At 48.4% G+C, this 12,962-nt stretch overlaps 4 protein-coding genes across 4 annotated transcripts; 1 reads left to right on the forward strand and 3 right to left on the reverse strand.

Moving 5' to 3' along the window:
• Positions 1-158: 158 nt before the first annotated feature.
• On the forward strand, positions 159-1,006 carry DEU56DRAFT_911453 (uncharacterized protein; the record flags this gene model as incomplete). The annotated part of the gene is made up of 2 exons (XM_041357293.1): positions 159-412; positions 463-1,006. 2 exons carry the CDS (start codon positions 159-161, stop codon positions 1,004-1,006), a joined length of 798 nt encoding a protein of 265 aa, XP_041209898.1.
• A 544-nt stretch (positions 1,007-1,550) lies between these two features.
• Positions 1,551-3,540, reverse strand: DEU56DRAFT_734280 (uncharacterized protein; the record flags this gene model as incomplete). Its single annotated transcript, XM_041348375.1, has 6 exons — positions 1,551-2,299; positions 2,352-2,470; positions 2,527-2,615; positions 2,669-2,785; positions 2,988-3,305; positions 3,355-3,540. 6 exons carry the CDS (start codon positions 3,538-3,540, stop codon positions 1,551-1,553), a joined length of 1,578 nt encoding a protein of 525 aa, XP_041209899.1.
• A 203-nt stretch (positions 3,541-3,743) lies between these two features.
• On the reverse strand, positions 3,744-10,341 carry DEU56DRAFT_796365 (uncharacterized protein). The gene is made up of 25 exons (XM_041352893.1): positions 10,177-10,341; positions 9,862-10,027; positions 9,360-9,808; positions 8,826-9,308; positions 8,573-8,773; positions 8,243-8,521; positions 7,957-8,187; positions 7,832-7,903; positions 7,596-7,776; positions 6,981-7,546; positions 6,694-6,918; positions 6,185-6,641; positions 5,756-6,131; positions 5,656-5,707; positions 5,570-5,605; positions 5,421-5,519; positions 5,316-5,370; positions 5,220-5,266; positions 5,099-5,170; positions 4,953-5,047; positions 4,741-4,903; positions 4,511-4,687; positions 4,071-4,459; positions 3,955-4,018; positions 3,744-3,901 (listed from the first exon to the last, which is right to left on the reverse strand). The coding sequence occupies exons 1-25, from the start codon at positions 10,261-10,263 to the stop codon at positions 3,878-3,880; spliced, it is 5,046 nt and encodes a 1,681-aa protein (XP_041209900.1). The 5' UTR covers positions 10,264-10,341; the 3' UTR covers positions 3,744-3,877.
• Positions 10,342-10,385: 44 nt separating this feature from the next.
• On the reverse strand, positions 10,386-11,681 carry DEU56DRAFT_796373 (uncharacterized protein). Its single transcript, XM_041352894.1, has 7 exons — positions 11,493-11,681; positions 11,392-11,430; positions 11,217-11,310; positions 11,030-11,163; positions 10,866-10,979; positions 10,742-10,816; positions 10,386-10,690 (listed from the first exon to the last, which is right to left on the reverse strand). Exons 1-7 carry the CDS (start codon positions 11,585-11,587, stop codon positions 10,447-10,449), a joined length of 795 nt encoding a protein of 264 aa, XP_041209901.1. The 5' UTR covers positions 11,588-11,681; the 3' UTR covers positions 10,386-10,446.
• Between the last annotated feature and the right edge of the window lie 1,281 nt (positions 11,682-12,962).

The following is a 12,962-nucleotide window of genomic DNA, read 5'->3' on the forward strand; positions in this document are numbered from 1 at the left end:
CATATTCAGGGGGCCAACCTGAGGTACTTATCCCGTGAGCTGGAGCCTGGCGCCTGCATGAGGGATATTTGCCGCGAGAGGGAAATTCGCTCCAGTCCTCCGCTATAAGAACAGCCCAACTGATCGATCATGTAGTAAGTATCAGTTTTTACACCACCATGGTTTCACGCCGCTTCCTGCAGCAAAGCGCCATCGCCATCAGCATCGCCAGCCTATTCTATAACATCGCGGAAGGCGTCATCTCCGTGGTCTTTGGTGTAGAATCGTCTTCACACTCTCTCATCTTCTTTGGCATTCAATCGGTAATCGAAGTGCTCTCGGCGTCACTCGTGGTTTGGAGATTTATGAATGGACTCAAGGCCGGTGAAGAAGGCGGCGATGAATCTGAAGTTAGGATGAGCAAAGACTTGAGGTTAGCATGCTTTTCCCTCTCCCAGTCTTCGTTTTGCCGACACCCAGTAGGGTAGAGAGAATAGCAACCTTGGCTATAGGTATCCTACTCGCGATGCTTGCCCTGGCAGCCGTAGCCACATCCATCGTCTCCCTCGTAGCCCGTGACCACCCCAGTCCATCTAACGCATCACTCATCATCGCGGCGAGTGCTGCATTCATCATGTTCTTGTTCTGGGTGCCGAAGCGCTATCTCGCAAAGACGCTGAACTCCAGCACGATGAACGGCGAGGCGCTTTGTACCTTGTCGTGCATCCAGTTTAGTGGTGCGCTATTGATCGGTTCTCTCATATACCGTGTCTGGCGTGGTGGGTGGTGGGTCGACTCCGTGACTGCCATCGTGATTGCTATGCTTTTTGGTTGGGAGGGCTTTAAGATGATTAGGTGGGCGAGTAATGACCAATTCAACGGTAGCTGTTGTTGTGGACAGGAGGAGCGGAAGGTAGAAAAACAAGGCATCCCCGAAGTCACGCAGCAGCCCACTATAGTTCCCCAGCGTTGCTGTGGTGACTCCGGCTGTTGCAAGCCTTCACAAGAAGGTAGCAACAAAGTCTAGTATGTTCAGATCATAGTTAATAATGTACAATAAGTATTCAGCAGTGAATGTAAAGACGAACTATGTACTACACCAAGTGACTCCTCCAGTAAAGAATTTCTACCCCACTGGAGTACGAAGGAACTAAGCGATGGTCAGTGTGGTTCGATACCTTGCCATCACTATCCAAAATCATAGAAACCACGGATATTGAATTACGGTCGGGAATGTAGTGTGTGCCTTGTTCAGCCTTATTCAAGGGAATTCCATGACTGTTGGCGGTGTAAGCAATGAATAAATATACTTCCAATATAAGGCAAAACTCACATCTCAGCCAGATGGTTCAAAACTAGTGTAAGTGACAGGGCATCGCGCATATGATGCTGGCACAAAGCGCAATACGCGATAGCATCTGCCTTCATAGGAGGTTTGACCTCTTGCTCGTAATCCTTGACATTTGCTAACTCCTGATCCTCTATCAATGTCCACTTAATTTCTTCAGGTTGCAGATCTCGGTGCATGCGGTAGCTATGCATTACCTGTTACGACAAACCAATGAGCATGGTCACAAATCTGCGTAAATTTCATTTACCGCCATTTTCCATGTCATAACCACCTTTTTGCCTGGCGTGGAACACTTTCCGCATGCAAAGCGAGCATCCAGCCCATCCATGTCCTCTCCACGCGTGGTCTTCGGGTCAAGACTGGCCGCCTGAACAATAGCTGCGGCTCCCTCAAACACACTGATCCGAGGGGAATGTCTAACACCGGACCACATCCGGCACCCGAACTGTTTCACTTGTAGTGAGTAGAGTTCGTCACGCAACGCGACGGGTGCCGGGACGCAGAATCCGGGCCATGAGAGCACATCGGGATACATCAGTAGACGACGATCACTGCCAGATTCCACGACGAATACGGCAGTCGCCAACTGCAGACAATCCGGATCGTTTTGTTTTCCACTATCGCCATGGTTTTCTGGAAAGCGGACCAGGTCCAAAAATTCGCGATCGATTTTGGCTCTCCAGGAGGATACCGAGTCCGGGAGCTGCTGAAAAGCAGAGATGAACGAAGTCGCGGTAATTGCGGCTGATTCAGGCGATTTGATGAGACCCCTGAAGGGCTCGAACTCTGCGACATCAACAGCATGCGGCATCACGTCAAATGCTGCACCGGGGGGATGGGGCTGCTGGAGGTACTTCTTGTATTCATCCATCAGAATCTGACGCCTAGGACCGTAGACTTGATCTTCTATGCGACGGACCCTGACATTATCGAGTCCTGTGATTAAATCTGGGCGTATACGATCCCATGCTAGTAGCAAGGAGATGTATATCTACTTCCAACAATTTGACGACATACTCACATTTTTGAGTGAGAATTTTTGGTTCCCTGAACGATGTCCCCAGTTGGTCTTGCAACCAAAATCTATCCACATAGTCCAACTCAGGCTTGTAGCCTGCTTCACTTAGGCGAGCAACAATACTATAAATGTACATCAGTCAAGGCTGGAGCAAACAAGAAAGTCTTGGCTGGCGTACTCGTCCTGGCGAGTGCGTCTAAGGTCGTCAAGTTCATTTTTACGAGAACTTGCGACAGACTGTGACCACTGTTGACATTGTTCTGCGTGCTGGAATGTAGATGTAATTGCATAACCAAAGTATAACAAGTTCAACGACTCACTTCCATGACCTCAGCAGTATGCTTTCGTTTCTTTAGCAAGAAAGCTGCCATCTCGTCCGCTGGCGTCTTCGAGTGTTCGGCGAGCAGTTCAGTGAATGTCTTATGGAGAAACAACTTCTTGGGTCGGCCTAAAACATCGTAAGAAGACGAGTGGGACAGTGACGCAAAATTAAGTTAGGCCTACCAGTTCCGTATATAGTAGCTTGGGGTAAGTCAAGTGAAGAGAATGGGATGTTGTATGACCTCCACTGATCAACAGTGCTATACGCAGCGTAAATATAACATGGGCTAGCCTGAACTAAGACAACCAACTTTGCACCGATGCATCTGGGGCAGTATCGTGCCCGAAGTGGCCATAAAACAGATCGGACAACTCTGTCGCAATCCTAGAGTACATGTTGGTGAGCGAGGGTGGTGACATTTGCGGTAAAGCTCGTCGCACATGGCAATGAGGGTAGAAAGCAAGATTTGCATACTGCGGTTCACTCAAGTCTGGGGGACAATCGGGAAGGTCGTCAACCTGGAGGCGAGCAGTTTTCCAGGCAGAAGCAGATGATTTCTGCAACAATAAATTTCGGAAATCCTTGCTGGTTCGGGAGAGATTCAAAAGGTCGATTGGATGGAGAAAACTGAGGATCTGTATGAACTCATGAGTCTTGCGTAAAATTTGTAGGCTTGAGCCTGACATGAAATAGAATATCCAAGTTCATGGTGGGCATTAGGTCGAGTCGTCCACGTCGCTTGAACTTCGTTTTGGTGCGGTGACCCCCGCTTTTCCTGGATCTTTTCCTGACCCGGCGCGGAGCAATATCAGGGTCTTCTGAATCCTCGTCGCTAGTACTACCTTGAGGGGTTCTTGTATTTGACGCCATTACTTTTGTAGAGTCATGGCTAACTACTCGAGAGGCCGATCTTGTTGAAACCATTGAACCTTGGTGCACACTGGACTTGAAGCTTGAAGCTTGAAACTTGTAACGCGTGGGCCACTGGGTAGTAGTAAAAAAAAAGGAGTCTCGCTGGATTGGGATCGGACTTTAATGTCACAAAAGTGAACACACAAGCACAAATAAATATACTTGCATACAAACAAGTGGGCAAATTTTCACACACGCTTAAGACTACGCTTTATGACAAGGCAAAAATCCATTACAGCAAATCTCAAGCATGTAGTAGTACTATGGTAGAGGGTAAGAGTCCACATAAAAACAATCAGAATCCAAAGCCGGTCATAGCCTGCGTAGTATGAGGTCAGTCATACGGGACTCTAAGGGCGCGGGGAAACTCACTGGCATCATCCCAACCATGCCGTTACCATTTGCCATTGGCATTGGTGGCGGTTGGCCGGCAAATCTAAGACTCATGCATCAGACAAAGTATGTGAACTCGCCAGGATCATGCTTACCCATTGGTTATCATCCGAGCAGGGTTGATAATCGGGGCTTCGGCTTCTTGCTGCTCCTTGGCAGACTCTTTTTTGGTGCGCTCCCTGACCTCCTTCTCCAATGCAGCCAACTTCTCGCGCATGGTCCTAGATACCTGGATTTTATATGGCATGTAGAAATCATTCAGACCGTGTTGCCATGACAACTCCTCCACAATATCTGGGCGAAGAAGGTCGAAGCACACGTATAGCATAGCCGCGAAGCACTCTTTGTTACCGATATCAACGAAGTAAGAGAGCAGATCTTCAGCGACGTCCGTTGAACCAGAGGTGGAGGCAGTGATGATAGCGTCCTTATACAGCTGATCATGCTTTGACAGAGATATCGATTCTTCCCAGCGAGAGTTTTTCTAAGATACGAAAGTCAATTTCACAAGATTGAATACTCAAACGTTCTGTACCTTGTATAGATGTGCCGCGAGTCTCCTGAATTCCAGCAGACCATGCTGCTCTAAGCGCCGTGCAAGACCAATATTGTCGAAGTTGTCAAAGCTGTCGATAGAATCTCGGAGCGTTTTGTAGTCTTCTTCTTCTATGAGGAGGTCGTTGTATGCGTCGTTCACGGTCTCGACATTCAACTACTCGAGGGATTAGCTTTCGCATAGAAGACAACAAGCGCATAGCGGCTTACATGCTGGACGGCAATGAGATATGCTCGAATCAAGGGAATATGATCTATCTGGCGGAACATACGGACGACCCGAGCATGTTCAATGCGGGGAATGAGGACAGTGAGAAGATCAGTCAAAAGCGTCGGTTGTTCTTGAAGATAAAACGTGAGCGCCTTGTAATATCTAGAAGCCTGTTCCAGTCAGGAGCATTATCAGATCTGCGAGAACCCACATTTCGACATTGGCAGCCCGAACGACGACATCTTTGAACTGGTTGTGCTCCCAAGCATCGGCTGAACGTTCAATCATCGCCAAAGCCGCATTATCCTGGGACAACCGTAAGTACGCATTGACAGAGCTGGTGGCGAGAACACGTACAAACTCGTCGTATTTGATGTATAGGAATACCAACTCGGGCCAGAGATGAGCCTTTTCAGTGGCTTTGATGACCTAAATGTGGTCTAAGTATACATGCCACGATAGTGTACATGAAACCTGCCTTGGGGATATTGATTCTCGAGACGAAAAGCTTGAGATGTTCCATCACTAGTAAAACAGAGATGAGATACTGTCATAGAAATAATTATCTGCTTACGTTTGCCAGGTCTGTACTTGCTGTATAAGATCGACAGCTCGGTGAAGATACCCATCTGTTGAAGTGATCAGAGCTGACATTGCTAGACGTCTTAGAAGCACTTACGTGTGCTCGTTCCAAACTCAAAGCAGCTTCAAGTAGGGACAGAACTTCATCGAAGTATCCCCAACGTTCATAAGACCGGAGCAGAGCGGCCACTTCCTCCTAAATTGATGGTGAGTGTAAGACATGGTCAAATGAGAAAGTCAACTAACCGCGTGAACGACGATGTTTAAGCCACAAATTTGCGCCTTTGATGATAGTCAGAAGACGAAAAAATGAAATTTGAAAAATCACTGACGAGTCTGAACTCAGCTTTCTCAATACATGCAGCATGGACTTGCTTCCAAACCCTTATGAAGAGTCAGTTCAACATCGACGCCTTGAAAGAATGAACATACTGAGTGTTTCCAGCCTTCCGGGCACTTTCCACGGCCGCTTGATTCTCGCCAAGGTAAATGAGAGTCGTGGCAAGACGTGCCCAGTTAGAGATGCTCGTGAACAGCAATTTCGCAGCCTGGTACAGTTCGTCCTCGAAGCACTTCTCTCCGACCTCCAAGATGTCAGCAACATTGGTCATCGCCAAGAAGTCCTCCATATCATGAAGACGGTCAGTCTTAGCATATGCATACGCAAGTTCTGTGTCGATTTTAGGTTCGCGAAGTGTCTTGCGAGCCATTTGGAGAAAGCGAACAAGATCGTCATGTTTTCCAGCGTGACCCGAGATCTCAATGACCTCAGCGAAGTTGGAGGGATCCTCAGCCTTGATATATGAATCTGAAGAAAAACATAAATGACAATACCCACGCCAGAAATTACAAACAACTCACCAATGGCGTCCTTGATGCGGAGACCATCGAGCTGAGCCTTGGCAAGTCTGCTCCACACTTCTGGCTTATTGGCCTTGTTCGCGTAGTCCAAACCACGGTCGATGGAGGCGATATGCTCGACGAGAACATTGATAGCCATTGCATGTTGCTCATATTTCTTGTAGATCGTCAGTGCCTCTTCATACAATCCATGATCAGTGGCAATCTTCGCTATCTCTCCGGCATCGTAGTTCTGGAGCTTGTTAATGTAGCCAACAACCTTGCCCTTGTCTGCGCGGATTGCAGTCAAGAGAAGTAGGTTTTGGAGATTGCGGTTGTCGCTGAACGGAGAGGGCTCGATGACCACTTTCTCGAGAAGCTCGATCAACTCAATTGGGAGATCAGCCGAGAGGAATGCCTTGACGGTCACTGACACATCATCAGGGTCCGTGCACTCTGGGAGTGCAGTAGCCACAATCTATTTAATGGAGAGTTGAGTCTCTGAGAACGCATGGTCAAACTGATCTAACCTGATCAATGAGAGCCCTGCGGTGAATATTGTCATGGACAAGAACTTGCGCCCAAAGCTCCGGTTGGCGACGCTTTACGAGATATCGAGCTTGCTGCTTAAACATCGAGTTGTCGTTGGTAATACCAATAAGTTCATCATCACAGAAGCCCTTTGCGTAAGCGATATAGGCAAGGTAAGGATCCCTGGCCTCGCAGAACTTCCCGACAACCAATGGCTCATACAACTTTGAAACAAGTAAGTGAGCACGTTAGTCAAGTTTATTCATCATCAGACCATATAACTCACGTTGTTTTCCTTCAAGAACGTTTCCGGGTTGCTGTTGCTGTCGATTAAAATCTTGGCCATGGCATTGAAGACTGCAGGGTCCTGGCTGCCAGATTGCACGCGAGCCTCCAGCCAAGGCAGAATGAGCTTCAAACGGTTGCGTTGCTCAACTTCATTGACAAGCTCATCGATGGGGAAATTCCCAGTGACGGAAGCAAGTAAACCCTTGATGGTTGTCTCGTCGCAATCCACATCGAGCAAGCCTCCAACAACCTGAGGCGTTCGGACCGAGTTAACACGTTGCACGTATACCTCGATGAACTTCGTGAGTCCGTTCTGGTACAGGTACAGAACCAGGTCGTGCACGAAGTCGAAGCGGTCGCAGACAATGATAAGGGGAAGTTGATCCGGGAGCTTCGCCTCCTTCAGGAAATTCTTGACCTTCTCCGGGTTGTAGTAGTTGCTCTCTCTGCAGATTCGCTCAACCTCACGAATTTGACCAGTGCGAGTAGCGGCCTGGATGTACTTGAAGTGCACCTCGGGATCCTCGCTGAGGTTAACGATCGAGCCAAGGTAGTAGTAGAGACCTGCAGTAGAGTTAGCGCTCGGCGACCAATCACGTGCAACGGAAATCACCTTCAAATGTCTTGAAAGATTCAAACATCTCGATGAGCTTCACAGGGCCCAAGATGTCAGAATACTTGGTGGCGATCTGGATTACAACCTGCAAGTTCTGCCGGATGTTAACGCGCAGCATCTCCTGCATGCATGCCATGGATTGTTCTGTTGTCAGACGACTGAAGTAGTTCACTAGCCACTTCGGAAATATCAGGCCTCCACCTCCTGTCGAAAGCAATAAATCGACAGCTCACCTCCGGCTGCAGACCACTGGTATGAACAATAGCGCGCTTGATGTCCGCTAGATCTTCATAGTGTTCCAATGCCTTCCCACAGATAAATGAGACATGATCAGCGTTCATGGTCAAACTCCACTCACTCGTTGGAGTAAGCCCGCCTTCTCGCAAAGATTGGCAATTCGGGGTCTATCGTAGTTGGTGAACATCTCATTGCCGAGAATGGCATCTGCAACTTGAGGGGCATGAACGAGATTCATCTCGAGCAAGCGAGTCTGCAGATGGCCTTGCTCAGGTTTGTTATCCTTCAATGCATCGAGAAGGAACGAGGTTGCAGGCTGAATCATATTCTGTGACATGAAGATGTCGACCACCTAGGAGAGTGACAAATAAGGGGCCGACGATCTTATAGAAAGGAAGTAGCCTTACCCTTTCCATGTCCACGAGTGGCCCGTTCTCGTCATTGACTAACTGACTGGCGAACTCGGCCCCCTTCTCTGAATTTGTCCTCATGACATGCTGCAGAAGAGAAATATAATCCGGAGTGTAACCAACTTTCTTCGAGTATAGGACGATCTTCTCAGTTTGTCCAGTCTCCGCAAAACAGGCGATGACCTTATTGGGAACGTTTGCTCGCAAGTAGACGCTCAACGCCAGTGTCATGTCGTGCAATCGCACAATGTCCCCCAATTCCTCGCTGCATGTGAGCTTCGAAGCAAAGTTTGAGCAGGGGCAAAACACAAGCAAGAAAAACCTCACCTTGTTCTCCTTGAGCCACTTTTCAAGAAGCTGTTTCCTTCCCTGTTGCAATACTGGGCGCGCGAGTTCGAGCGACTCTAAATGATTCAGCTCGCCCTTCTCTAGTAAAATACCGAAGTACTGCAAAATCGGTGACAAGCCACCAGGAGGTGCTGGAGCTTGCTTGAAGGACTCGATGACTTGCGCAGTCCTGAGTATGCCCTACGTGATAATATACGTTAAAAAGGAGAATAATCGAAAATTTAAGACCTACCCTCGGAGAGTTCGCAGCAACTTTCGCAGCCTCACTGAACTGTCCACTAGAGAACAATTGCTGGTACTGCTTAATGTAGAGGTCATCCGCGCCAGGGAGATTCGCACGACTGGCGAGCTTAAAAGCAAGCTCCGTGTTGTTGAGGGTGGTCAAAATGTAAGGAATAATGGTCTGCTCATCAACGCTGACCGAAAGAACTTGACCCTTCTTGTTGACACCAATGATACCATTCGTCGCTTCATGCTCAGCAGTGACGAAAATCGTGTCACCAGAAATGCGGTTCATGTACACACAGGCACCGCTATCCAGGTCATACAGGTGAATGAACCCGTATTTCGTAACCAGGAATATGATGCCATGTTTCTTCGACACTTGCATTGCCACTGGGAAATCGTTGGTCGCTTCTGGAGGGAAGTAGACATCTACCGCCTTCTTCGCAAAGGCAGGATCAGGAGCTGTGTGGTCGATTTCGACGACATGAAGCTAGTAAGATGGTGAGTATTCCACACGTTTTACGGTCGCAAGAAAACAAACCTTGGCGCCGGTCGCTGTCCTGACTGCAAACGCGAACAATTTGGTGACGTGTTGGTGTCCGTCAAGTTTCAGCTCCGCAAAAGTAGCCGCATGCCCCTCAATTGGTTGACTGACGCCTCGTTCACGACTATACAGTTGCATTGCGCCCTTGACCTTGAAAGCCGAGGGATTTGTCGTATTACCAGTAATACCGATGAGAACCAGCCATTTCTCATCCGGAGTCACACGATAGTTGATAATTTGAGCGCCAGTCAAAGTCGCATGTCGATCAAACACTTTCTGAGGCGGGGAAGTCTGGTCTGAGATGCTCCAATGGTACACGGCCGTGTCGGTGACCATACCAATGGTGGTATCTGACACCCATTTCCAGAACACGACATCTTCTGCGTTGACGTGTGACTTGACCTTCTGCTTCGTTTCAATGTTGAAAATTTGCAGCGTTCGGCCAGCTAAAGTGAGAGCTTTAAGCAAATCCTCCACTGCAATGCATGCATAACCGTACCCTTCAAGGCAAGAATTTTCTTGTGAGGGTGCATTATGGCTGAGTCTGCGCTTATCGGTCTTCGTAGGACATTATTGGCATCCGCGAGGTCGATAATGACGACTTGGTTTTGCTCATTAATCTTCTCTCGTACGCAAATGAAGTGGTCGGACTCTAGGGTCAAGGTCTATGAAACGCGAGCCCACGCGGTCAGTCATCTCGTTTAGAGTGCAGCTGCACACACGACACTCACCTGCAACATTATAATAAAGCACACCACGCATGGGTAATTGAGTCTCCTTCTGCTAGCAACGATGCTAAATGGATTGCGCGTACCTGAAAGCCAATTGAACTTGGTTGTATGGCCAAGCTTGAGAGCTGAAGGTGCTCGCAGAACGTGATGGGCTTCGAAATGTCGGTCATAGCGTAGAAGTTAAGGCCGGGACGCGGCGCAGTTGAAGGAGACGTGGGTGTTGGGTTAGCAAAGGAAGGTAATAAAGTTTACCTCTGTTTGTCTCACGCTTGCAGTACTGCGACGGTCAAACTTCGGAAAAACCAACAAATATAATGCATAGAGGGCATGTAAGTACATAAAATCGTAGTCCATTAACACTCCACTCTATTCTTCTGACAGTGCCAAAGCTTCCTGCTCAAGATCATCCCCCTCTTCCAGCACTGTCGGTGGAGCTGCATTGCCATAGTAAAGACGTTGTATGATGATGGCTTTGGAAAGCACTTAGTGACGTCAACTCGTGCAGGGGAAAGGCGCTTACCACAGTCCACTGACAATTGGAACACTGCACATACCTTGAACTGCAGGGGTGAGCCCTGAAGGAAAAAATATACAGTCCTGACCCGACGTCAAGGCGTTGGAGCAAGGCAATGTATCGAGAGAACTTACTTGAACGAATCACCCCCCACCCATCCAAGGAGAGTTGAAGCGCGGAAGCCATACAGTGATCGCTGTTTGTAATTACTGCACGAGGGAATGTCAGTCAAACGTGTGGACGTCTGGTGTCAGTTACCTGATCAACTGCGGAATAGGCAGCGTGCTCTCTAGTCCCAAGGCAACAAACCCTAGTATCATAACATATAGCTCCGATCGACTCAAGATCAAGAACAAAATTGCTGAACATAAACTAGACGGCTCGTTAAAGTAGAAAGGGCACAAATTACAACTGATGCTCACATGTACCCAGCAAGAAACTCGATATATTGAGCATACGTATGCCACTGCCAAAACGAAAGGGGACGCGACGACGCCCCGAAGTTTTCAGGGCTCACGCGGGGGCGGTATCGAACACAAATGTAGAGCAAGGCAAGCTGATGTGACAGTCAGCTCGTCACATGCAGCGAGGCTACAACATACAACATACCTGCGCTATTATCATTAAAATGGACTGCATCAGCAGGGCAAGCTCGAAGTGATCGCCCAACCAGAAAAAACATCGAGTGATGTTTGCGATTAGTCTTCGGTGAAACAATAGAGTGTTGCAGGGTGGAATCGTGTCAGTGTTGCAGGGTGCAGCAGAGTGATGTCAGAGCACTCACAGAATGGCACAGACGTCACGAGAGAAGCCTGTTGAATCCCTGGATAAAGAGACATGTTAAGTTACGCAAACGTGGGTTGGCAGGAACATAAAAAACCGCACTTTTTGCGAACGATAGACACAGCTTGATCGACATAGACTAGTGGGGGCCCGATAGCCATTCCGACTGCAGCAACGGTGGGTATCCATGATGCCATGACGCTGCTTAGCTGCTAGGGAAGTTCAAGTTCGAACCTGAATTCACTTAACCTAGTGTGGGGTTACAAAGAAGATGAGCACATGCAAGCTGCACAGCCACCTTGCATTATTTTTATCAGGTTAGACTTATTGAGTCATGGAAGTTGCATAGAAGAAGCTTATCCGGCCGCGTTCATTGAACTTACTGCTGAAGCGCTGCGTGCAGGCAGGCCCGAAACTCTGCGAACATTCTCTGGAGCGAAGGAGATAACGTTCGCTCCTCAATCCCCTGCCTTCCATCTCTGGCTGGAATGCCTCAGTGCCTGTCACCAAGTCCTGAGTTTCTGATAGAAACAGATAGAAAGTCAAGATTTCGTGACATGCCCCTCCGATGCGAAGGAAAATTCTTCTTCATCACCGCAATGGCGCACAGTAATCGGCTCAGATCGTGATGGCGCAGCGGCCAGCGTCCCAACAGAACGGCGTAAATCTCATCCAGATTTCACACAATATTGTTTCATCACACAAGGTCTACGTGATGCTTCAGTTGTGCGCATGGCGTAGTTTTCAACGTCCTGCCGTTTGTCTGGCATTGGCGGCCTGTCTACAAGCAAAGCAGACCGCCTTTGTTACTAAGTATGCTTCTTTGATCTTCTTTAATTTTTCCATTCGAAGTTCTTTTATCCCCTGCGTCCAGAATGCATGTCAGATACATGCTGTGGCGAAGGGTGAGTGACTGTGCACATCTCTGACATTCGTGGCTACATCACGACGCGGACGTATTAATTGCTTAAACAAAGCCTAAGTATGTATCTGTGTATGCTTGTAACTTGTTTTTAACGCTCATTAATAGGTACCATAGCAATAACGTCGTCGTGCAGCACAATCTGTGCGAGGGATCTCGGGTCTAACTTGCACATCACGCGAGGGGGAAAGCAAGCTGACGAGCTAGCCTTTGTGCCCCTTTAATGCAGAGCTCAAAGAAAATCCGGTCCACACGGGAATTTTTCAGCTTCCATTCTTCACGGATGGATCAAGAAAACGACTACTAAATCCTGTTTTGCCTGACCGTAAGACCATAGCTGTTGTCGGATTTGGGGACCTGGGCATGGCGCAAGTTGAATTCCTCGACATCCTGTGGAGCCACATGCCTGCCGGCAATCACCCTAATAATGCAGTACTCACCCTTGCGGTGAGCCTTCAATAGCCTCAGGTGATAATGCTGTGTCCAGCTCCTTTCTGCACCACTTGATCCGCAGAGACTTGATGGAACCCGTGAGGTTTACGCATCATGGTCTTCTCAAGGTCTAGGGGTGATGCATCGCTTTCCTCGTTGTGTGGACTTGTAGATGAGGTGCGGTCGTCCCCTTGTACAACGGTACAACCCGACATAGT

Source organism: Suillus clintonianus (assembly GCF_016758775.1).
Source record: "Suillus clintonianus strain FC179 chromosome Unknown DEU56scaffold_25, whole genome shotgun sequence".
Taxonomy (NCBI): Eukaryota; Fungi; Basidiomycota; class Agaricomycetes; order Boletales; family Suillaceae; genus Suillus; species Suillus clintonianus.

What these genes read in the sequence shown, in the direction of transcription:
- DEU56DRAFT_796373 (XM_041352894.1), bottom strand. Translation starts at nt 11,587, where the DNA reads ATGGCATCATGGATACCCACCGTTGCTGCAGTCGGAATGGCTATCGGG. An exon ending in CGTGACGTCTGTGCCATTCT is followed by an intron (nt 11,311 to 11,391) that starts GTGAGTGCTCTG and finishes GTTTCACCGAAG; the next exon opens with ACTAATCGCAAACATCACTC. An exon ending in TTTTAATGATAATAGCGCAG is followed by an intron (nt 11,164 to 11,216) that starts GTATGTTGTATG and finishes CTGTCACATCAG; the next exon opens with CTTGCCTTGCTCTACATTTG.
- DEU56DRAFT_796365 (XM_041352893.1), bottom strand. Translation starts at nt 10,263, where the DNA reads ATGACCGACATTTCGAAGCCCATCACGTTCTGCGAGCACCTTCAGCTC. An exon ending in CACTCGTGGACATGGAAAGG is followed by an intron (nt 8,188 to 8,242) that starts GTAAGGCTACTT and finishes TCACTCTCCTAG; the next exon opens with GTGGTCGACATCTTCATGTC. An exon ending in AGGCGGGCTTACTCCAACGA is followed by an intron (nt 7,904 to 7,956) that starts GTGAGTGGAGTT and finishes ATCTGTGGGAAG; the next exon opens with GCATTGGAACACTATGAAGA.